This window comes from Cantharellus anzutake, assembly GCF_015039405.1.
Source record: "Cantharellus anzutake strain C23 chromosome Unknown EI90scaffold_30, whole genome shotgun sequence".
Taxonomy (NCBI): domain Eukaryota; kingdom Fungi; phylum Basidiomycota; class Agaricomycetes; order Cantharellales; family Hydnaceae; genus Cantharellus; species Cantharellus anzutake.
In genome coordinates, this window is record NW_024066980.1 from 201333 (window position 1) to 224064 (window position 22732).

The window sequence follows — 22732 nt, forward strand, 5'->3', positions numbered from 1 at the left end:
GCTGCAATGTAGCGGACATCTACCCCAGCCATGAGAAAGGAACTGACCACGACCACATAAAGGTCAAGGACCAATTCGAGACACAGCCCCAAACTGGAATATCCGTGCGCGAGTCGCTGAACCAATAGACTCTGAAGTGCGACCTTTGGACTGTGGTTAGAGTCCAATTGCTGAGACGTGGTAGTTGTCAAGAAATCCCGAACGCCGGGGACATGTGCGTAGGGGGTACATTTATATCATATAAGCCGCAAAACTCCATGCTACTAAACGGAACACACCCAGTGTTTTATGCACCTAGAACATGGATGCACCGTGAACCTGGGGACAGGAAGCTAACCAGGCAGTAGAGTCAAAAAAAAGCCAGAACATGGTTCACTGTTACACGAAGTCGGAGTCGTGAGGCCAGAGGCAAACAACAACACGCGTGCAAAAAATATAAAGTTGGTTGGGGGAAAATACGGTAGAGCAAAAAATATCAGAACATCACCTATTGTTGCTGAGCCATGGAGCAAGCAGTAACGACACGCATATGGAAACACGAAGCAATGACGCCAAAATCAGGTGATATGGGAGTGAGTGCCACGAAAATAGCAACCGCCATGTGATTAATATTGCTTTCATACTTGATGATCAGGGGGTGGTCCAGGAGGTGAAGAACCGGCCTGGTGATTTCCACCAGGAAGAGGCTGCCGAAAGTTACATTACCGTGCATCAAAACCAGGGCGCGTAGCATAAACAGCACTAGTGGGGACACACCGAATGGATGGGAGGTGGAACTTGAAGGCTTACGCTGCCCGCCGCATTCCATCCCTTGTCCTCAGCGGCCTTTGGACTTCCTGGCGTTGGGTTGGTAGCTGGACTCTCTGGGTCGTCCGGTCGCTGGTTGGGCCTGGCGTCTCGCCGTGCACGACAACGTCGAACGAGGCAGCTGATTGTCATTAGAAATAGTGCAACCGCAATGTCTATGGATGAAAGAGTGTTGCATTACTACGGCGTTGGGGAAGGAAGACCCTTGCTTACAGATGGCAGCTCTGAACAGGACAACAATGAAAAGACTCAAAACTTGTCCCATTGGTATCCGTCCCCAGATCTTAGTGTGGAATCGGGATATGGTTCAGCGTTTGATCGGAACACTGGGGCGACTCACAATAGCTTACACACGATTCGCCAGGGCACTCCTCGCACAGAGAAGGAAGAGAGAAGGCAACACAATCATTGCAGGCAAAGAGGGTAACAATTTTCTTGCACCTGGCAGCTGCGACAAATTTGAAATATGTGGGGATTACTTAATAACAAACTAGAGACCTTAAACCCGTGGGGTGCTCGTTCCTCGCACACCCACGCGTTCTTCGGTCTCTAGCTCCTGCGGAGGGCATCGGGGCTGCGCCCCGAACCCCCCTGGGGCGTTGCCCCAGACCCCATTGGGGCTCCGCCCCATGCAACGACATCCTTGGTATTATTGTTCCCCATGTGCTAAAGAAATAATGAGATATATGGTGATTATTTATGAACCAAGGGGCCAGCCCCTTGAACCCCAGCTCCTGCGGAGAGCTATTGGGGCGTTGCCCCAAGCCCCACTCCTGCGGAGAGCCTGGGGCTGCGCCCCAAACCCCCCCCCCATTAATCATGTACACAAATGAGAAATGCCTTTTCCCCTGTTGACAATGCACTGGAAGTGGGGCCTGCTACACACAAATTACATGGACCACATACCCACCTTACACCCTTGAGCACATTTGTGTATTTTTATTTGCTGTTTTTCTGGCTATTTCCACAAATTTACCATGAAATTTGTTCATTCTCTATCAGGTTTTTTGCTGTTATTTATAAAGCAGTGTTCCCCATGTTGCCATGATTTTTTTTGATTTTATTTTATAGAGAGCACCTTTTATTTTTCTATCTTTTTATTCTTTCCTGTCCCCTGTTGCCGTGAATTATCTGGATTTTAATTTGTATAGAATACCTTGGTATTATTTTTCTTGGTTTTCCCACATTGCCGCAATTTTTTCGGATTTTATTTTATATAGAATACCTTGGTTTTATTTTTGGATGTTTCTATTTCATGTTGTCCCATGTTGCCATGAATTTTTCGAATTTTTACCTTATCTGGAACCTTAGTTCATTTGGTTCTGTTGTTGGAAACTCCGGATTTTAACTTACTTACTTCCTATTTATTTATCTATTTTACATGCTAATAGCGAAAATACAAAGAAAAAAACAATACCACCATTGATTGTACATGCCAATTTTCGACAAAAAACAATAACTTATACAACAAAAATACTACTACTACTATTACTATTACTATAATTATTTATTCACTATTTACTACTATTATGACCTATTTATCTACCTATTTTATCTATTTATCTATCTATTTCATCTATTTTACATGCCAAAGTCACATGGGAACAAAAAAGAATTGCTCCCATGGGGGGGTGGGAACCGGTTTTGAGTGGGGGTATTAGTACTTTTTCGCATATGTCTGTGCGCGGAAAAAGTTGTGGGAGGTTACGCTCAATTGCTCACGTGAATTTCCTCAAACTAAACATATACACGTGATTTTTCACATAAACCTATCATATCTCTGTCAGTTCTCATCCGTTTCTCCTCGGGTTTTTTTCAATTGGCGCGTCTTGATGTCCTCTACATGTTGTATTATTAGTCCGACCCATCGTTCCGCGATCCAGAGGAGATGATGGCGATTTTACTCATTTCCCATGCACACACTGTATGGTAATCTATTATATCTCGCTGAATACTGCATCAAATGTTCTATAGTTTTGCGTCCTATTTTATATATTATTAACGCAAAGATTTCATATTTTTCTATATTTCTTTTGACATCCGTGAGGCGCTGGAAGACGTTTCCCACGCACAGACCATGCGCAGAGCAGACACTACATTCGTATCTCTGTCAGTTCTCATTCGTTTCTCTTCGGGTTTTTTTTAACGGGTGCGCGTTAATGTCCTATACAATCCGTACTATTACCCAAACTTGATATTTCGCGATCTTGAGGGTGCCAAGTGAAATTTAATGGAATAATTTATTATATCTCGCTTGATACTGGACCAAATGTCCTGAAATTTTGCGAACCATTTTATATACCATTGACGCAAGTGCCTAATATTTTTACATATTTTTAGAACATCTGTAGAGTGCTGGGGACCGTTTCCCACGCACAGATCATGCGCGGAGCTGACACAGGATTCGTATCTCTGTCAGTTCTTGACCGTTTCTCGTCGGGCTTTTTGCAATGGGCCCGCAGTAACTTCCTTTCTATTTGGTATTATTAGTGAAAGTCGTGAATCAGCATGAATGAGGAAGTGGAACGTTTTTTCCACAAATAAACCATGTACATTAGTATCTCTGTCAATTTTCATTCGTTTTTCGTCGGGTTTCTTTTGATGGGCTCGGATCACCTCTCTGGTTATTTTCTATTATTGGTGCAAGCCGCGAATGAGCGCGTATGAGGCGGTAGGACATGTTTTTACATTTTTTCACAAAAAAACCATGTACATTCGTATCTCTGTCAATTATCATTCGTTTTTCGTCGTTTCTTCTTGGACATGCTCTTTATGACGTCCTCGTTATCTTATATTATTGGCGCACATTGCGAATGATGGTGTATGAGGCGGTGGGATGTTTTTTCACATTTTTTCACACAAAAACACATGTACATTCGTATCTCTGTCAAATCTTGTTCGTTTTTCGTCAGGTTTTGTTCAATGAGCTCGTCCAAACAGCCTCTCTATACCGTATTATTCACTTTAGTCATCAAACAGCCTGTATGAGGCCGTGGACACTTTTCCCACACTCAAAACACGCGCTGGCATGGGCCACACCCCATATCTCTCTCAGTTTTCAACCGTTTTGCATGGGGTTTTTTGCAATGGGTTCATGCCAACGTCCTCTCCATTTGTTATTATTGCCTCACTACAGGTCATCCAATGCAATGGCAAGATGCCACCTTGAGGCCTTGAGCGCGGGAAAAGCTTATATAATTACTTGGAATCAATACATTCAACCTGACTTCATTGTAGACTAGAGACCTTAAACCCGTGGGGTGCTCGTTCCTCGCACACCCACGCGTTCTTCGGTCTCTAGCTCCTGCGGAGGGCATCGGGGCTGCGCCCCGAACCCCCCTGGGGCGTTGCCCCAGACCCCATTGGGGCTCCGCCCCATGCAACGACATCCTTGGTATTATTGTTCCCCATGTGCTAAAGAAATAATGAGATATATGGTGATTATTTATGAACCAAGGGGCCAGCCCCTTGAACCCCAGCTCCTGCGGAGAGCTATTGGGGCGTTGCCCCAAGCCCCACTCCTGCGGAGAGCCTGGGGCTGCGCCCCAAACCCCCTGGATATATTTGATTATTTTTTACACCAAGGGGCCAGCCCCTTGAACCCCTGCTCCTGCGGAGGGCCATCAGGGCGTTGCCCCGAACCCCACTCCTGCGGAGAGCCTTGGGGCTGCGCCCCAAACCCCCCCCCCCCCCCATTAATCATGTACACAAATGAGAAATGCCTTTTCCCCTGTTGACAATGCACTGGAAGTGGGGCCTGCTACACACAAATTACATGGACCACATACCCACCTTACACCCTTGAGCACATTTGTGTATTTTTATTTGCTGTTTTTCTGGCTATTTCCACAAATTTACCATGAAATTTGTTCATTCTCTATCAGGTTTTTTGCTGTTATTTATAAAGCAGTGTTCCCCATGTTGCCATGATTTTTTTTGATTTTATTTTATAGAGAGCACCTTTTATTTTTCTATCTTTTTATTCTTTCCTGTCCCCTGTTGCCGTGAATTATCTGGATTTTAATTTGTATAGAATACCTTGGTATTATTTTTCTTGGTTTTCCCACATTGCCGCAATTTTTTCAGATTTTATTTTATATAGAATACCTTGGTTTTATTTTTGGATGTTTCTATTTCATGTTGTCCCATGTTGCCGTGAATTTTTCGAATTTTTACCTTATCTGGAACCTTAGTTCATTTGGTTCTGTTGTTGGAAACTCCGGATTTTAACTTACTTACTTCCTATTTATTTATCTATTTTACATGCTAATAGCGAAAATACAAAGAAAAAAACAATACCACCATTGATTGTACATGCCAATTTTCGACAAAAAACAATAACTTATACAACAAAAATACTACTACTACTATTACTATTACTATAATTATTTATTCACTATTTACTACTATTATTATTATTATTATTTACGACTATTATGACCTATTTATCTACCTATTTTGTCTATTTCATCTATTTATCTATCTATCTATCTATTTCATCTATTTTACATGCCAAAGTCACATGGGAACAAAAAAGAGTTGCTCCCATGGGGGGGTTTGAACCGGTTTTGAGTGGGGGTATTAGTACTTTTTCGCATATGTCTGTGCGCGAACAAAGTTGTGGGAGGTTACGCTCAATTGCTCACGTGAATTTCCTCAAACTAAACATATACACGTGATTCTTTACATAAATCTATCATATCTCTGTCAGTTCTCATCCGTTTCTGGTCGGGTTTTTTTCAATGGGCGCGTCTTGATGTCCTCTACATGCTGTATTATTAGTCCGACTCGTCGTTCGGCGATCCCGAGGAGACTATGGCGATTCTCTTATTTCCCACACAAAACTGTATGGTATTATTCTTATATATCGCTTAATACCTTACCAAATGTTCTATAAATTTGCGTACTAATTTATATATTATCAACGCAAGTTTTTGACATTTTTTCATATTTTTTTAACATGCCGCGAGGCACTGGAAGACGTTTCCCACGCACAGACCACGCGCAGAGCAGACACTACATTTGTATCTCTGTCAGTTCTTATTCGTTTCTCTTCGGGTTTGTTTCAACGGGCGCGTGTTAATACTCTCTACAATTATTATTATTGCCCCGGCTCATTATTGCGCGATTTTGAGGGTGGAAAGTGAAGTTTAATAGAATAATTTATTATATCTCGCTTGCTACAGCACCAAATGTCCTGAAATTTTGCGAACCATTTTATATAGTATTAACGCAGGTACCTAATATTTTTTCATATTTTTAAAACATCTGTAGGGTGCTGGGGACCGTTTCCCACGCACAGATCAGCCGCGGAGCTGACACTGGATTGGTATCTCCCTCAGTTCTTGACCGTTTTCCGTCGGGTTTTTTTTAATGGGCCCGGATTAATTTGTTTTACATTTGGTATTGTTAGTGCAAGTCGTGAATCGGCGTGTATGAGGAAGTAGCACGATTTTTCCACAAATAAACCATGTACATTAGTATCTCTGTCAATTCTCATTCGCTTTTCGTCGGGTTTCTTTTGATGGGCTCGGACCACCTCCCTGGTCATTTCTTATTATTGGTGCAAGCCGCGAATGAGCGCGTATGAGGCGGTAGGACATGTTTTTACATTTTTTCACAAAAAAACCATGTACATTCGTATCTCAGTCAATTATCATTCGTTTTTCGTCGTTCCTTTTTTTACATGCTTGTACCAACGCCCTTATTCTTTTATATTATTGGCGCACATCGCGAATGAGGGTGTATGAGGCGGTGGGATGTTTTTTCACACTTTTTCACACAAAAACACATGTACATTCGTATCTCTGTCAAATCTTGTTCGTTTTTCGTCAAATTTTTTTCAATGAGCTCGTTCAAACAGCCTCTCTATACCGTATTATTAACTTTAGTCATCAAACAGCCTGTATGAGGCCGTGGACACTTTTCCCACACTCAAAACACGCGCTGGCATGGGCCACACCCCATATCTCTCTCAGTTTTCAACCGTTTTGCATGGGGTTTTTTGCAATGGGTTCATGCCAACGTCCTCTCCATTCGTTATTATTGCCTCACTACAGGTCATCCAATGCAATGGCAAGATGCCACCTTGAGCCCTTGAGCGCGGGAAAAGCTTATATAATTACTTGGAATCAATACATTCAACCTGACTTCATTGTAGACTAGAGACCTTTAACCCGTGGGGTGCTCGTTCCTCGCACACCCACGCGTTTAGCGGTCTCTAGCTCCTGCGGAGGGCATCGGGGCTGCGCCCCGAACCCCCCTGGGGCGTTGCCCCAGACCCCATTGGGGCTCCGCCCCATGCAACGACATCCTTGTTATTATTGTTCCCCATGTGCTAAAGAAATAATGAGATATATGGTGATTATTTATGCACCAAGGGGCCAGCCCCTTGAACCCTGCTCCTGCGGAGAGCTATTGGGGTGTTGCCCCAAGCCCCACTCCTGCGGAGAGCCTGGGGCTGCGCCCCAAACCCCCCTGGACATATTTGATTATTTTTTACACCAAGGGGCCAGCCCCTTGAACCCCTGCTCCTGCGGAGGGCCATTGGGGCCTTGCCCCAAACCCCACTCCATTAGTCATGCACAGGAATGAGAAACACCTTCCCCAATCCACTGGGAGTGAGGCCCCTGCATTGTTTTTCTTCATTTTCTGGCCATTTCTCCAAACCCACCACCCCAACCACTCCCCATCACATGAAATTCCTTCTAAGTTTATAAAACAGTGTTCCCCATGTTGCCGTGAATTTTTTTGATTTTATTTTATAGAGAGCACCTTACTTTTATTTTTATTCTATACTGTCCCATGTTGCCGTGAATTTTCTGGATTTTAATTTGCATAGAATACCTTGGTATTATTTTTCTTGGTTTTCCCCCATTGCTGCAATTTTTTCAGATTTTATTCTATATAGAATACCTTGTTTTGGATGTTTCTATTTCATGTTGTCCCATGTTGCCGTGAATTTTTTTCGAATTTTTACCTTATCTGGAACCTTAGTTCATTTGGTTCTGTTGTTGGAAACTCCGGGTTTTAACTTACTTCCTATTTATTTATCTATTTTACATGCTAATAGCGAAAATACAAAGAAAAAAACAATACTACCAATTATTGTACATGCCAATTTCCGACAAAAAACAATAACTAATACAACAAAAATACTACTACTACTATTACTATAATTATTTATTTATTTATTCACTATTTACTACTATTATTATTATTATTATTATGATTATTATTATTATTATTATTATTATTATTATTATGACCTATTTATCTACCTATTTTATCTATTTATCTATCTATTTTACATGCCAAAGTCACATGGGAACAAAAAAGAATTGCTCCCATGGGGGGTGTAAACCGGTTTTGAGTGGGGGTATTAGTACTTTTTCGCATATGTCTGTGCGCGAAAAAAATTGTGGGAGGTTACACTCAATTCCTCACGTGAATTTCCTCAAACTAAACATATACACGTGATTCTTCACATAAACCTATCATATCTCTCTCAATTCTCATCCGTTTCTCCCCGGGTTTTTTTCAGTGGGCGCGCCTCAATGACCTCTACATGTCGTATTATTAGTCCGACTCGTCGTTTGGCGATTCTAGTGAGATTATGGCGACTTTTCTCATTTCCCATGCACAAACTGTATGGTAATCTATTATATCTCGCTGAATACTGCACCAAATGTTCTATAATTTTACATCCTATTTTCTATATTATGAACGCAAGTACAGAATATTTTTACGTATTTTTAGAACATCTGTAGGGTGCTGGGGACCGTTTCCCACGCACAGATCATGCGCGGAGCTGACACTGTATTCTTATCTCTGTCAGTTCCTCCTTGTTTCTCTTCGGGTTTTTTTTAATGGGCGCGTGTCAATGCCCTTTACAATGTTTATTATTTCCCCAACTTGATATTGTGCGATCTTGAGGGTGCCAAGTGAAATTTAATAGAATAATTTATCATATCTCGCTTGATACTGCACCAAATGCTCTGTAATTTTTCATGCTATTTTATATACTATCAACGCAAGTATGGCATATTTTCACATATTTTTAAAACATCTGTGAGGCGCTGGAGACCGTTCCCCACGCACAGATCATCCGCGGAGCTGGCACTGGATTGGTATCTCTGTCAGTTCCTATTCGTTTCTCTTCGGGTTTTTTTCAACGGGCGCGTATTAACTCTCTCTATAATGTGTATTATTACCTCAACTTGATATTCTGCGATCTTGAGGGTGCCAAGTAAAATTTAATGGAATAATTTATCATATCTCGCTTGCTACAGCACCAAATGTCTTGAAATTTTGCGAACCATTTTATATGGTATTAACGCAGGTACCTAATATTTTTTCATATTTTTAAAACATCTGTAGGGTGCTGGGGACCGTTTCCCACGCACAGATCAGCCGCGGAGCTGACACTGGATTGGTATCTCCCTCAGTTCTTGACCGTTTTCCGTCGGGTTTTTTTCAATGGGCCCGGATTAACTTTTTTTACATTTGGTATTGTTAGTGCAAGTCGTAAATCGGCGTGTATGAGGAAGTAGCACGATTTTTCCACAAATAAACCATGTACATTAGTATCTCTGTCAATTCTCATTTGTTTCTCGTCGGGTTTCTTTTGATGGGCTCGGACTACCTCCCTGGTTATTTTCCATTATTGGTGCAAGCCGCGAATGAGCGCGTATGAGGCGGTAGGACATGTTTTTACATTTTTTCACAAAAAAACCATGTACATTCGTATCTCAGTCAATTATCATTCGTTTTTCGTCGTTCTTTTTTGTACATGCTTGTACCAACGCCCTCATTTATTTATATTATTGGCGCACATCGCGAATGAGGGTGTATGAGGCGGTGGGATGTTTTTTCACATTTTTTCACACAAAAACACATGTACATTCGTATCTCTGTCAAATCTTGTTTGTTTTTCGTCAAGTTTTTTTCAATGAGCTCGTTCAAACAGCCTCTCTATACCGTATTATTAACTTTAGTCATCAAACAGCCTGTATGAGGCCGTGGACACTTTTCCCACACTCAAAACACGCGCTGGCATGGGCCACACCCCATATCTCTCTCAGTTTTCAACCATTTTGCATGGGGTCTTTTGCAATGGGTTCATGCCAACGTCCTCTCCATTCGTTATTATTGTCACACCACAGGTTATCCAGCGCAATGGCAAGATGCCACCAACAGGCTTGAGCGCGGGAAAAGCTTATATAATTAACTCTCAAACAATACATTCAACCTGACTTCATTGTAGATGATGAATTCGGCCAACTCCGCTGTGTATGGGGGGAACTGGACCTAGAGTGGAAGTGTACGACGCAGAAATGGAAGGACTCGCCCAAGGATCAGTTCACCTGAAAGCATGACTGGACGAACACTTCCCAATAGAAGATAAACTCACCAGGCCATGAAGACATCAAAGGGAACGAACGCGCAGACCACATTGGCCAAAGAAGGATCCAACCTGCCATCCGTCCACCCACACACCTCCTCAGCAGCATTCATGCGCAATCAAAACAAAAGACAATCCAAAGGCGAGTGGATCTCCCGCTAGAACACAGACCCTATACAGCAGAAAGCGTCAGAATACCGCAGCTGCAACCGCATAGAACCGCACCTCCGACCAACGAAGCGCTTCAAGACTCCCTCTCACAAAGCCTTTAGCCGCCTAGTACAATTACGCACAGGCCACGCATTCATCGGACAATATTTCAACCGCTCCCTCCCAACAGAGGACCCCAGTTGCGCCTGCGGGGAAACCGTAGGAACGAGAAAACACATACTCCTCGAGTGCCCGAAATACGACCACTACCGAAGCCTGCTACCAGACGATGAAGGTGAACTGATCCTGGACGACCTCCTGGGGGAGGAGAAAGGAATGGAAAGAATAGCGGGATTTCTGGCGGCGAGCGGAGCATATGAGAAACAAAGAGAGACATAATAGGGGAAACCGACACGAACCGAGTTATGACACCGCTGTAAGGCGAAACCCAACCCATTTGTCGACACCGTCACCCAAAATCGGCCAGCACAACGCGACCTTGGCTGACCTGCTAATGACCTATGATACCGAGGAAGGATAACTCAAAAGCGGAGCAACATTCGGAGTTAACCTCGTCAGAACGCTCGAATCGGACTTAGATTATTATTTTCTCACTTTATTTTCGTGTATTTATTCCAACCCCTGCCCTCGGCGCTCTCACGAGCAGCCTAAAGTTTGCAGGATAAATATCCAGAATAAACAACAACAACAATCCGCTGTGTATGACCAAAACGTTGCTCTATGTTGGCTGGTGTGCTGCCTGCGATTTCGACCTTTCGAAGAGAGTCAAACCCGAAATGCACCTTATTGGTTGGTCTCGGCTTGTGTTATTCTTCTGAGGGCTTGGAAATTACACGTTCTCGTTGGTCGAGGCGAGAGTATTGAACGGTGACCAAGCCATTGGCACAACTTATGCGGCGTTTACACAGTCGTACTTTCTGAGTCAGCTTATTTGTTCGCCTCGTTTGGAAGTTACAGCTGGTTCGTTCCTGCCTCGCTTGAATAGAGGTTGAAGTAGCCGTTGATAGTACTTGCCCCTCCGGGATTCTATCCCCACGCATCTCCCGGATCGCAGTATGGTGTGCACTAGTTTGGAAAAACAAGGGCATACAGCAGTGCATGTCTATTCGCGTTCAACTCAGTTGTCCTACCGGCGCTACAGCTACAATGCAGCGCGCTTCTACCCCAGCCACCTACGAGCAAAGAGCTAACTGTGGCCGCATAAAGGTCAAGGACCGAATCGGGACACAGCCTCGGATCGGAATATCTGTGTGTGGGTCACCAATAGACTCCGAAGTGCAACGCCGAGCTGAGGTCAGAGCTCAATTGCTGAAACATGACAGTTGTCAAGAAGAATGTCGGGGACGTGGTATATATAAATTACGAAACTCCACACTACTGGTGGCTCCGCAATCATCCCGAACGAAACATGCCCAGTGTATCAGAAAGTCTGTGCAGATGGATGCACTCATGGCCCCTATGAAACCCGGGGAGCCGGTGAAAAAGGCGATGGAACAAAGAAGGCGAGAACATGTTTTATTGTTACGGGAAACCCGAGTCATCAAGCGCGTTCAAAAATACAAAGTAACAGTAACAGGGGGAAGATTAGTCATGATGATGCTCAAAATCGGGTTGAGAGTGAGCGCCACAGGGGCAACAAAACCGCTAATTGGCTGTGATCGCAGGGGGTGGTCCTGGAGGTGGAGGATATTGCTGATGTCCACCAGGGGAAGGCTGCGAAAGTTAAATGAGGGTTGCCTCTAGCAACTGGGCGTGTAGCACGGACGCACTGGATGTGTAGGAGGTGGGTAGCTTACGCCGCCCCCTGTATTCCATCCTCTAGCTTTTGGACTTCCTGTCCCAAATTCTGGAGGCGGATAGGTATTATATGGGTTGTACGGTTGCTGAATGACTATGACTTCTCGCCGCGCACGACGTTGGCGGAAATATAAAATTCCCGCAAGGAGCAGTATGAGTGCCACGGCTATGGATGAGAAGAGTATCGATTTGCTTGTGTGTTGGGGAGAAAAGGCGGACCCTTTACTTACAGATGGAAACCCCGATCACAATGCGAGCCGCAGTGCTCAAACCATCGTTGCACCTATATAAATTCCCCCAGCTTGGTTCAGAGGGAGTACACGATTTAGCAGGATTCGTGTAAGTGGGGAAAGGAAAACTTGAGCACTTCATCGGAAGACAGGGTACCTCATGATGACTTACAAATCGCGACAGTATGTATCTGCCAGTGCAGTCCGTACACAGACAGCAAGGAAGAATAAGAGAACCACAAACATAGCGAGCAAAGGGGGAAGCTCAGATAATGATCTTACTGCTTGGTATGCAGAGACGAATTTGAAATGGGCTGGGTATGCCCTTCGGAGCAAACTGAGGCGGTGCAGGTGCCAATCCCAGAGTGATTGCCCTTGCCCACCGCCTCTTGTTTACGACCCATGTAAGTACGGCATATACCGCTCAGCACTGAGTCGTACTATGAAATGAATTCATTCATTCACATCTCGTTCCAAAGATCTAGGATGCCAGCGTTTACCACTCTACTTCGCCGCATGTTCGAAGACGCTAACTCATTGCACAAATATGTTCTTGATTATGATATCAGCACCGCCGCACCTGTCCATCTCACATACAATATTGCAACCCGTAATTCGTCTCGAAGGACGATCAAGGACATGCTGGAACGTACGGACGTGGATTACAAATCCATTTATGAACTCACTCAAAAGATCACCGCAATCGAACATACTTTACGACGACAACGTGCCATACTTCACAATTTCCTTCAACCCGTGGCTGCCCTTCCCATGGAAGTCCTGCAACGAATCTTCCTGTATGCCATCCAACCAAAAGAATATTTCCATCGCGAGTATCTTCCTTCTCCTGTCACTCTTAGCCAAGTCTCCTCGACATGGAGACATGCGGCTCAATCGTATCCCTTAATATGGACTGTTGTGCGATTGGAACCGTCTGACCGTCGTTCCTATGCACCGTACGCCCGCTATTCTAGAGGTCGTTCTTTAGAACTTCATCAGCGGAAACAAGATTATAGAGGTGCAAGGACGGATGGGCTCGAAGGGGTGAATGTTCAGGATCGGATAACTGCTCTGTCCTTGCCTCTGGATCGGGAAGATGAGTTGGATGCGACCCATTCCAGTCGGTTTTGGGAGAACAGGGGAGTGCCAAACCCCAAGTCCATCGAGCGGCTGGCCCTGTTCGCTCTTCACGATGTAAAAGATTCCTACGTTTACAGGAAAGCTCTGGCAGTCCTTCCATCGGTCCGTCACCTGGTCCTTGATAGCATTTTCATTCCGTTGTCCACCTCCCAATCAGCAAACATCGTTACTCTGACTATCAGTCATGTCTACGTTGATGGCGCAGGGTTTAGTAACTTCATCAATGCCTGTGACCACATCCAGGAATTAACCCTGGACCAAACACGGATGGGCTGGAGCACGGACATCACTTTAATCCCATCTCTCCATACACTATCCATTTCCGTTTCCCCTATACTCCCTGATACCGGAAGGTTTCTTGACTATTACAGGATGCCTCAGCTCCAATACTTTACACTGAGCATGCCATCCATATTGGGCGATCATCATGATGCCATAGAAGATCACCTGTACACGGTGCAGGATTTCGTACGTTCATACTTTGGTGACATCTCTTTCGCCATAACGCTCGCGTGATCCCTACTATAGATGATGGACACCCCGACGATCAGTGCCGTTACCCTGAAGAGTGGAATTAGAATCTTATCTTATGCCCTCAAAATATTATGGACTCCTTCACCTTATCTGGGACCCGAAACACTCCCCGGCGTCACGGACCTCACTATTTCTGTTTGGAAGGACCTTGTTTGGTCTCCAGGGGACATAACTCAGATTCAATGCCTGATCAACGCTCGCTTGGAAGGCCCTCGGGCAAAGCTGAGGCCACTTCAGAGATTATCGGTACCACGTTTCATATTTGAGGATGATGCAGATTGGATTCGAGGTGAGGTGCCAGAGTTGGAACTGACTGATTGATAGTTGTGCTTTGAACGGTACGTGTCATAGACTCGCCGATCAAATGCACGAGACATGTCCCCTCTCTTATCCTTCCCACCATGTCCAGCAACTCCAATTCGAGACAAGCTGATCAAACGGCTCGCAACAGCCCCACCCTCTGCGGTAAGTGGGCCGCAGAGTTAACATTCCGAGCACGCGGAATTCCGCCCAATGAAGGAGGACGGGATTGAACTCATCTTGTTATTTTCAACTTTATTTTTATGTATTTATTCCGAGAACCCATCGCGCTCTCACGATCAGCCTGAAGCTAAATGTTTGCAGGCTAAATATCCGAATTAAAATCAATGAGTGTTTTGCGGGCCTTCCAAGCCACTGATCTGTTTTCTTTCAACAATATGTGAGCATGGTTTTTCTTTAGGCGTTATGGTAGGATTGACTTCCAATGATGCTGCCAGAAACCTTGATTTCTGGACAGAGACTGTGCGTCGTTCCAAGTTGGGAGCGGCACTTTTGTCATTTCTCACCCAATAATATTGCAGTTCTCAATATCCTTCTATCTGACTTATCTCTCACGATGGCCAGATTTGTGCTACATGCAAGAGACGCCTAATGGGAGGAGCATGGGATATGGTAGTGTCTCCTATGATCGCTTGAATTTAAGTCCCCAGCTGATGTCTTTTGCTCTAGCCATAGGCAAAGCTGAGGGTTCCCAAGTAGATTGGCATGGTCATGTCACTGCGATCACCGTGGCCCCCGAGTTCCGCCGACTGTCCCTTGCTCGGAATATGATGAATGCTCTGGAACGAATGTCGGACGAAGTTTACAAAGGGCTTTTTGTCGATCTCTTCGTCAGAATAAGCAATCAGATCGCCATAGATATGTATGAGGGGATGGGATACAGTGTATACCGGCGAATACAACAATATTATGGTGGAATAAATGGATCCCCAGATGAAGACGCTTATGGTGAGTTGTTCCGCTGGTGATTTTACCAGTTGTGCTGATCTTTCACGTCGATAGACATGCGGAAACCCATGTCCCGGGATCCTCATCGGCGCACTGTGAGGCAGAATGGGCGTGATATCGTCACAACTGCTAAAAACATTACCATGTAACACCAAGGCCATTTCATCAATTGGTGATAAACCCTAGAGGGAACTATATGGAATTTCATCTCTTTGCTTTCTCGGCTACGGGTTGCGAGCATTTTCTAAGCTGCTGCACACCGCGTTTGCTCCTTCAGAGGGAAGAGTTGCTTAATCGACTTCTGAACAGACCCATCTGGACAAAGGTGTAGTCGATGGGCTTTCCCCGAGTGGGCGAACGGAGACCAGCAACCTAGATGAAATTGTACCGCTGATTTCGCCGTCCAGTGGAAGGGCCGCTTAACCGAACCTAGAAGGCAGCCCAGGGTCGTAAACAGCGACCTTGACGTTTTGCTGCTTTTTAGGTATTCAGCTGCAGTTTGAGGTTATGGACGGGCAGCTCACACCATTGCAGAGGCGCGGGCCTATTGATTTTCCCTGCAAAGTCTTTTCGCAAGTCCGCGATTTCATGTGTGCTTAAACTGGCCTTTACTGTCCTTACTCATGCCAATATGACGGAAGTTAGCATTACAGCAAGTTCAAGTGTTGCCACTGGATCCGATTAGTGACCCGATCTAGAGCTATTCTCCGACCCCTGTACGTCTCGGCTCAATGGATCCAGCTGGCTTGTTGGGCGCCTCACCAAGCTCTTTCCACGCACTGATTCATCACCAAGCACGTGAAGAGGGATATTTGCCTGACGATGTACTTGCTAGTTCCCTTCTCGTTCATGGCGTCCCTCAAGTCGACGCTTCTCACCTGTTTAGTACGGTCGTCCGGGAAGGGATTGTCGTTATTCCGAAGTAAGTTCTGGGGAAAAAGGATTGAGCCTTGAGGATGGTTATTACGAACGGCCAGGATCACAGTGACGCCGTGTTCGTGAGGGAGCACGACCTGATCCGACGTGGGGCCATTCCAGAGTGGGCTCACATGTAAGCGCTCGTGTCCGTCAATATATCTATCATGGGTTCTGGTCGAGTATGGCTCATCGCGATCGTTGGTGCAGTTCGTGAGGGATAAGAAACAAGGAACGGCTTCGATAGCCTTCGTTTAGATGAATACTCGACCCACCGCTTCAGTGTCACAACCTAGTCCCATGAAATCCTAGTTTTGTGTACTGGGGGACGTGAGTCCTCTGCAACTTCTACGTGACATGCCATTGGTCCTTCATCTGGGTCTCTGAACTGTGCGCTTCCCAGAAGTTGCTCTCTATCGTGGCAAATGACCTCGAAGCCCATCATATTGCACACGTACTGAGAGTACATCCGTCAAGGATCCAACAGTCAAAATTCACACCATTGACGGTGCGACTGCTGACAACTCACTTGGGAATGTTCTACGGATGCTCTGCGTTTCGAATATATGGTAGCTCACAAAAAGATTGGGAAGTATTTCATTTATAATCTAACCACACAACAAGTCTACTATCGATGTACACAATATTTTTGAACTTCAGACGATTTTAGGATAACCATCTGGTTGCAAGGCATCCTCTGGATGTGTTCTCTTTCTGATCATTGCTTCACGCCCGGGCCCTACCCCAATCCACTCTATTGGGATGCCACTACGGCGTTCGATCTCCTCCACATAGGCGCGACAGTTGGGAGGAAGGTCGCTGTACGTCGTGATGGAGGATATCGAAGTTTTCCAGCCAGGCATCGTTACATAGGTGACGTCTACACGCGAAAGGAGATCTAGATCGGCTGTACAGGTCCAAGCGCAGTTAGATGGGGATCGCTCGCCTGGGAGAAATGTAACATACCTGGGAATCCAGGAAGCACTTTTCCGTCTACAACGTACTCGACACCGATCTTAATCTCGTCTAAGTCATCAAGGACATCGAGTTTAGTCAGATTGAACGCATCATAGCCGTTAACGATGCAGGAATGTTTCAGTACAGCGAGGTCTAGCCATCCACAACGTCTTCTTCGTCCAGTTGTAGTCCCATACTCGGCTCCTACTTCTTGAAGATGCTCTCCGATGGCCTACATGGGATTATCAGTGCATTTCCAAAATCAAAACAGCGATTTCCACGTGCGTTTCGTTGTTCGGTGGGAAATGGTCCTTTGCCAACGCGGGTCGTGTAGGCCTTGACGACGCCAAACACTGTACTGATCTGCTTAGGAGGAATACCAAGACCTGTGCAAACGCCTCCGATGCAAGTAGACGATGACGTTACATAGGGATAGGTCCCAAAATCAAGATCAAGCATGAGCGCATTAGCCCCTTCTACGAGGACACGCTTAGGAGGGGAAGAGGTTATGGCGGAATGGACCAACAGCAAAGTGTCGGTAACGAAAGGTCTAAGACGTTCTGCGAGCTCCTTGTATCGAAGGATCTCGGCTTCGGTGTCGTACTCAAAGGGACCATATCGCTTGAAGCGTCCTTCGACAACCTTGCGGAACTTGGTGGCGAAGGTTTCGTGGTCAAACAAGTGATGGACTCGAAGGCCTGAGCGAGAAGCTTTTCCAGAATAAGCCGGGCCAATACCCTTCTTAGTGGTGCCAATACTTGGTCCTGAAGTGAGTACGAGGTATGGGTCACTGAGGCGAACGAAAGCAAACCTTGAGCCTCCCACTTGGAGCTCCGCTTCTTTCAAACCATCTACGATTTGATGAAAATCAAATACAAGCTGCGCCCTATCGGAGATGAACACGCGGCCACTGCAATCGAGTCCTAGGTGGGGCGAAGGACCATTAGCGAGTGCACATACGCGTACAATGAGTCCCCTTGCCTTTCTCCTTTAGTCCCTGGAACTCCTTGAAGAAGGAGGGCAAGTGGATCACAACGCCCGATCCTATAATACCCGTGCAGTTTGGATTGATAACCCCTGGATGGACGGCGGTTGACGAGAAAAGGTCAAGTACCTGTCTCCCAATGAGTTGAGACGCATTAATTGAACTCACCGCTGGGTATAAGATGGAAATCGTACGTCGTCTTCGGTCTGTCGACCGTGGCAGGAACAACAATCGTGTGGCCAGCATTGTTCCCGCCGGCACAGCGACAGCATAGATCGGCTTCAGCAGAGAGTATGTCGACAAGTTTTCCTTTTCCCTCATCGCCCCATTGGGTGCCCAGGACGACGTTAACACCCATATCCCTCCTTCGGCTTTGGGTTCAGTGAGAAGGATCAAATGCCTCATTTGATCATTCAACAAATGGTTCCCACGGCCCCTGGGAGTTGCCGGAGGCTGCCAATCAATCCAAGACCTCACCTCCGTGTTATGGTACAGGTTGTGTTGGAGAGTCCTGATATGAAGCACTCACACATATTTGAAAACGTTATTCAGGGTATGCACAGCTATTGGGGACGGAAAGCTTCTATAGTAAGAGGGTTTGGTCAAGCACTGTGAAGTAAGTGGTCGAACGATTGCTTACGGAGGGTGCGTTCGGAGGAAGAAGCGGCGAGGGATGCGATATCGTCCAGTCACTGAGATATCTGAAACCACGCGACCCTGTCGAGATTAGTGCTCGATTTTGTGAAAATTTCAAGAGCGATGACGATGTCTACGAGGCATATAGCACATTTTCCCCGTTCAGTTGGTTAGTCAGTCAGACTTAGGCTTCTACTTGTTCTCCTCTCTGAGCGTCCTTTTTATGTGACGTCTTGGTGTAATTTTAATTAGACACCATGGCATAAACCGGGGCTGGGACCAATGACTGAGGGCTTACGATACTTGGTGCATCATGGCTGTCGACGTGTCCATGCAAACAAATCCTTGCAACCAGAAAAAGCCAAAAGGAACACGTTTCGTTGCGCATAGAAGTAACAAACAGAACCATTTTTGATCCTTATGGACCTGTGTCCTTGTGTCCAGACAACCTTTCAATGGCGCCCTTCCATAATTGCACGTCAACGCGTGCGCGAGCGAGGATAAAACACTACTGATCATCTTACAACAGTCTCATTCATGATTCAATAAAGGGTTTCGCAGTTGATCGCACTGGAGCTGGCTGCATTCTAAAATTTTGGTCTGAGTTTAGACTTTCAAAACATTTATCGCGGAATTCGATGTATTTCCTTTAGCCATACATAGCGGAGTTGACCGAATTACATTTGCCGTTACCATGTCCTTCGAGCCGAAACCACTCGTGCCTCGCTCTTCAGCAGCCCAAACATGGAACAGAGGTTTCAGAAAGAATCCGCTGGTGTTTGGGATCCCTTTCGTGCTCACACTTGTCATCGCTTCTTTTGGACTCTCCACGTTGACACGAACTCGTTACGATTTGCATGACAATAAAGTTAAAGAGGTTTGTGGGTTGATTACGGTCAGCGTGAACGATAGCTCATTGATTGCTATCTCATACAATAAGGTATCTAAGGAGGAAGAGATCAGACTTAAGAAAGATCGAAGGAAACTTGACATCCGTGAGGAGTACTTCGTGTGTCCTGCCTTTCCTTTAACGGGGATACAACGATTTATTGAGCTCACACCTAATACAAGCGTCTGCAAGCTGATGGAGGGAAGCATGCTGCAAGAGATGACTGGGAGCAAGTACGTGTACCTCGGCCTGAAGGGACGCCCGAATGGGGAGTCCCTCCCTCTTCCACACGATAATTGCGCGGAACCTCGACCATACCACCTCGGACTCAGCTCTCGTGCACCACGTTTAGGTTCCTTTCCGTCCATACGAATATGGGCTTGTATAAAAATTCATTATATTATGCAGTAACGCCATAGTCTTCCAAACTTCCCTGACGCCCTTCCACCGGCTTTTTGATATGGCTTTCTTTCCGCGCTTTTGGGATTGACGTGCCAGATGATTTCTCATAAGAACCTCTGCTCGCATACAATACTTCGGATTCCCCGAGGATTGGGGGCTGGGGTGGTGTCTTCAGATTAGAATCTAACAACTCTGCCAGTAATTCAGGGCTATGCGTCGACGTGAATGAAGGAGGGAACGAGAATGTTGGGAGTTGAGTTAGATGAGAAGGATGTCGGGTAAGATAGAGACGATTCAAGGAGTCCTCCGCGGCCTGAACTTTCAGCATTAGAAGGATCGAGAGAAGAGGAAAGAATGCAAATACGCACCCGGTGTTCTGCCATTTTCAGCGAGTGCCCAAAGCCTTCACCGAGCTTGTCTGACCCTGAATATATTCCGACTACAAACATCGGTGTGTTGGTGTACCGCCCAGTTTCGCTCAACAACCTGACCATCCGCCACTCCGTTAAACCATTCCGTGCGCTAAGTGAACACTAATTGTGACTGCACCTTGATATTGGTCGCTCTCTACCAAACTTGGCGACGGTCTCAGTGAGCGCAGTCTTTGGGGCGCGAAACTTGAGCAGTGGTTCAAGATCCACTGAGCGTGATAAGAAATGAACATGGGTGAAATCCCGTGCATGGGCGAGGGAAGCATGGTGAGCTAACAGCGCCACCAGAGCACGGGAGAAAGATGCAAGCGCATTCACTTGCAAAACTCCTGGGTCTTTGTCATTTCGGAGCTAAATAAGGTGGGCGCAGACAGATGAGTAAATAGAAGACACACGGTTTCCTGTGGATTAATTGTGTAATGCCAATGTGAAGAGTTTCGTAGACTTACAGCACGCGACCATCTCAGTAATGGCGAAACACCCCATTCCTTCGCAACATCCGCCAAAGTCCGCGGACCAACGTATGCACTTACAGCAGCTTTGACCGCTCGCGTTGGCAAATGAGGATAAGCCGAATGCACCCACTCAGACGCAAAAAGCCCCAGTAAACCATTTCCTACGCTAGCAAGCGCTCCGTTCGTTCTAGGGGGGGATGCTCTAGGGTAATACTTTCTGATTGTCGGTAAACATGATGAATGGGTGAGTGCTTGTGTAAGTAATTCCGCTTTCTGCGACGGAGTGTAGGAAGGGGATGAGGTGAGAAAGGCAAGTCGGGCAGAGAGAGCATGCAGAGCAGAGGGCGGCGGCTGCTGAATCGATCCCCATTCTTCTGGAGAGAAGTGTGGTAAATCTGGCGTTTCCGTCGTGGGGCCACGGGCGACACAGCAAACGAAGGAGGAAACGGAGTTCGCGGAAGGGCAGAAAGACCGGGGCGGATTGCACGTGCAGCCATCCCCTAAACACGCAGCTCAGCTCGGAGACGAAATTAGTTTTCTAGGTTGATATCAGCGATTGCACAAAACATCCGAAAGCGAATTGTGCGAATTTTGCTCAGAAGTCAAAGTTATTGAAGCTTTGTTTATGTCGAGGAGACCCCAAACAAAACCAACTTTGAGAGGCAAGCAAAGGGTGACAGACTCTTAAGCGCTCCGGCGTGGCCCACCACATCCAGTTCTCACTCTAACAGGGATCGAGTGCGTCTGTGTGTATGAGTACGCCCACAACATCTCCAGCGGTCCCAAGGCCGCCCGGAGCCGCAAGTGCTGCAACAACGAACTCTCCTAAGCCACCGACTAGTTTAGCTCTCCCTTCTCCCCGTCCCGTTAGCTCAGCGCCACTTCCTCCAAATGCTGCGCCTTCCCCAGCATCCGCAGCGCCTCCTTCAAAGCCTTATCAATCTCCTGCGCCTTCTACTGGGGTGACGCTGCCAAGTGGTTGGCACACGACTCGTGAGCCTGCAGCGTGAATTTGTGACCTCTGGCATTACGTTGTGACGACAGCTCTTGTCTATAAGAACCCGTCCAGATTGACCCCACATTACAATCGGCCTCGGCGAGGTCATCAACGCCTACAATGACAGGGTATGGTTTATTGTATATCTCTTTGGTACCTCTTCTTCGAGCGCGTTTTATTCGTTCACAGGGCATCCACACCAAATACTGCCGGGACCACTACAACACCCAACCCTTATCCACCAGCTGTAACTTCCAGTTTTGTTCACCGCTATCTGCCGCCACAGCAACTTCCCCCTGGCGGGACATCATACACACCTCAAACCTATCCTTATACTCAGCAACCATATCCTTCTCCTTATATGACTTCTTCTACTACTGGGACAGCTGCGCCCCCTTACACTTATTACACCCAAGCTGGATATGCCAGACCTGGTCAAGGCTATCAAGTTCGAGCAGGGCCCCCCACAGCTGCGAATGGGACCTCTACGGGGACATTTCAAGTGACCCCAGGGCCCCCTCCACCGACGACTGCCCCCCCTCCAAATCCATTGGACTCATCGGACCCAAATGAACTGAAAGACGCGTTAGGTTCTGCAGGCGTGGACATCAGAGTTCGTAAAAAATGTGGAACGTATTTATATTGTGTTATTCAGGGACGACGCATTATCTATAGGCTGAACAAGACGCATTACAACGTTCGCATGCATACTAC

The 22732-nt window shown here is 46.2% G+C and overlaps 7 protein-coding genes across 7 annotated transcripts; 3 read left to right on the plus strand and 4 right to left on the minus strand.

The window, feature by feature from the left end:
* Positions 1–579: 579 nt before the first annotated feature.
* On the minus strand, positions 580–1628 carry EI90DRAFT_3289998 (uncharacterized protein; the record flags this gene model as incomplete). The annotated part of the gene is made up of 6 exons (XM_039067200.1): positions 580–686; positions 757–962; positions 1021–1090; positions 1158–1248; positions 1339–1473; positions 1513–1628. The coding sequence occupies 6 exons, from the start codon at positions 1626–1628 to the stop codon at positions 618–620; spliced, it is 687 nt and encodes a 228-aa protein (XP_038915050.1). The 3' UTR covers positions 580–617.
* Positions 1629–11705: 10077 nt separating this feature from the next.
* Positions 11706–12744, minus strand: EI90DRAFT_3061696 (uncharacterized protein; the record flags this gene model as incomplete). Its single annotated transcript, XM_039060580.1, has 4 exons — positions 11706–12094; positions 12151–12344; positions 12409–12479; positions 12581–12744. Coding segments are annotated over 4 exons (498 nt in total), but the record flags the coding sequence as incomplete, so codon positions are not given.
* An 868-nt stretch (positions 12745–13612) lies between these two features.
* On the plus strand, positions 13613–14675 carry EI90DRAFT_3061699 (uncharacterized protein). The gene is made up of 3 exons (XM_039060581.1): positions 13613–14016; positions 14077–14420; positions 14492–14675. The coding sequence occupies exons 1-2, from the start codon at positions 13816–13818 to the stop codon at positions 14401–14403; spliced, it is 528 nt and encodes a 175-aa protein (XP_038915052.1). The 5' UTR covers positions 13613–13815; the 3' UTR covers positions 14404–14420; positions 14492–14675.
* A 31-nt stretch (positions 14676–14706) lies between these two features.
* Positions 14707–15797, plus strand: EI90DRAFT_1338091 (N-acetyltransferase). The gene is made up of 5 exons (XM_039051693.1): positions 14707–14782; positions 14841–14865; positions 14925–15015; positions 15073–15351; positions 15406–15797. The coding sequence occupies exons 1-5, from the start codon at positions 14730–14732 to the stop codon at positions 15498–15500; spliced, it is 543 nt and encodes a 180-aa protein (XP_038915053.1). The 5' UTR covers positions 14707–14729; the 3' UTR covers positions 15501–15797.
* Positions 15798–16922: 1125 nt separating this feature from the next.
* Positions 16923–18566, minus strand: EI90DRAFT_3145849 (uncharacterized protein; the record flags this gene model as incomplete). The annotated part of the gene is made up of 5 exons (XM_039065352.1): positions 16923–17173; positions 17233–17455; positions 17509–18146; positions 18205–18300; positions 18377–18566. 5 exons carry the CDS (start codon positions 18564–18566, stop codon positions 16923–16925), a joined length of 1398 nt encoding a protein of 465 aa, XP_038915054.1.
* Positions 18567–19516: 950 nt separating this feature from the next.
* Positions 19517–20449, plus strand: EI90DRAFT_2996884 (cytochrome c oxidase assembly protein COX16-domain-containing protein). The gene is made up of 3 exons (XM_039056224.1): positions 19517–19721; positions 19785–19853; positions 19916–20449. Exons 1-3 carry the CDS (start codon positions 19539–19541, stop codon positions 20027–20029), a joined length of 366 nt encoding a protein of 121 aa, XP_038915055.1. The 5' UTR covers positions 19517–19538; the 3' UTR covers positions 20030–20449.
* On the minus strand, positions 19916–22627 carry EI90DRAFT_3281033 (ribonuclease III domain-containing protein; the record flags this gene model as incomplete). Its single annotated transcript, XM_039066799.1, has 5 exons — positions 19916–20448; positions 20504–20621; positions 20685–20917; positions 21016–21416; positions 22594–22627. The coding sequence occupies 5 exons, from the start codon at positions 22625–22627 to the stop codon at positions 20134–20136; spliced, it is 1101 nt and encodes a 366-aa protein (XP_038915056.1). The 3' UTR covers positions 19916–20133.
* Between the last annotated feature and the right edge of the window lie 105 nt (positions 22628–22732).

Bases quoted from the DNA above. Each gene is read 5' to 3' on its own strand.
- EI90DRAFT_3061699 (XM_039060581.1), top strand. From the start codon at position 13,816: ATGGGCTGGAGCACGGACATCACTTTAATCCCATCTCTCCATACACTA. The intron at 14,017-14,076 runs GTACGTTCATAC...TCCCTACTATAG, and splicing joins TGTACACGGTGCAGGATTTC to ATGATGGACACCCCGACGAT.
- EI90DRAFT_1338091 (XM_039051693.1), top strand. From the start codon at position 14,730: ATGAGTGTTTTGCGGGCCTTCCAAGCCACTGATCTGTTTTCTTTCAAC. The intron at 14,866-14,924 runs GTGCGTCGTTCC...ATAATATTGCAG, and splicing joins TTGATTTCTGGACAGAGACT to TTCTCAATATCCTTCTATCT. The intron at 15,016-15,072 runs GTAGTGTCTCCT...CTTTTGCTCTAG, and splicing joins TGGGAGGAGCATGGGATATG to CCATAGGCAAAGCTGAGGGT.
- EI90DRAFT_2996884 (XM_039056224.1), top strand. From the start codon at position 19,539: ATGTCCTTCGAGCCGAAACCACTCGTGCCTCGCTCTTCAGCAGCCCAA. The intron at 19,722-19,784 runs GTTTGTGGGTTG...TCATACAATAAG, and splicing joins ATGACAATAAAGTTAAAGAG to GTATCTAAGGAGGAAGAGAT. The intron at 19,854-19,915 runs GTGTGTCCTGCC...ACCTAATACAAG, and splicing joins ACATCCGTGAGGAGTACTTC to CGTCTGCAAGCTGATGGAGG.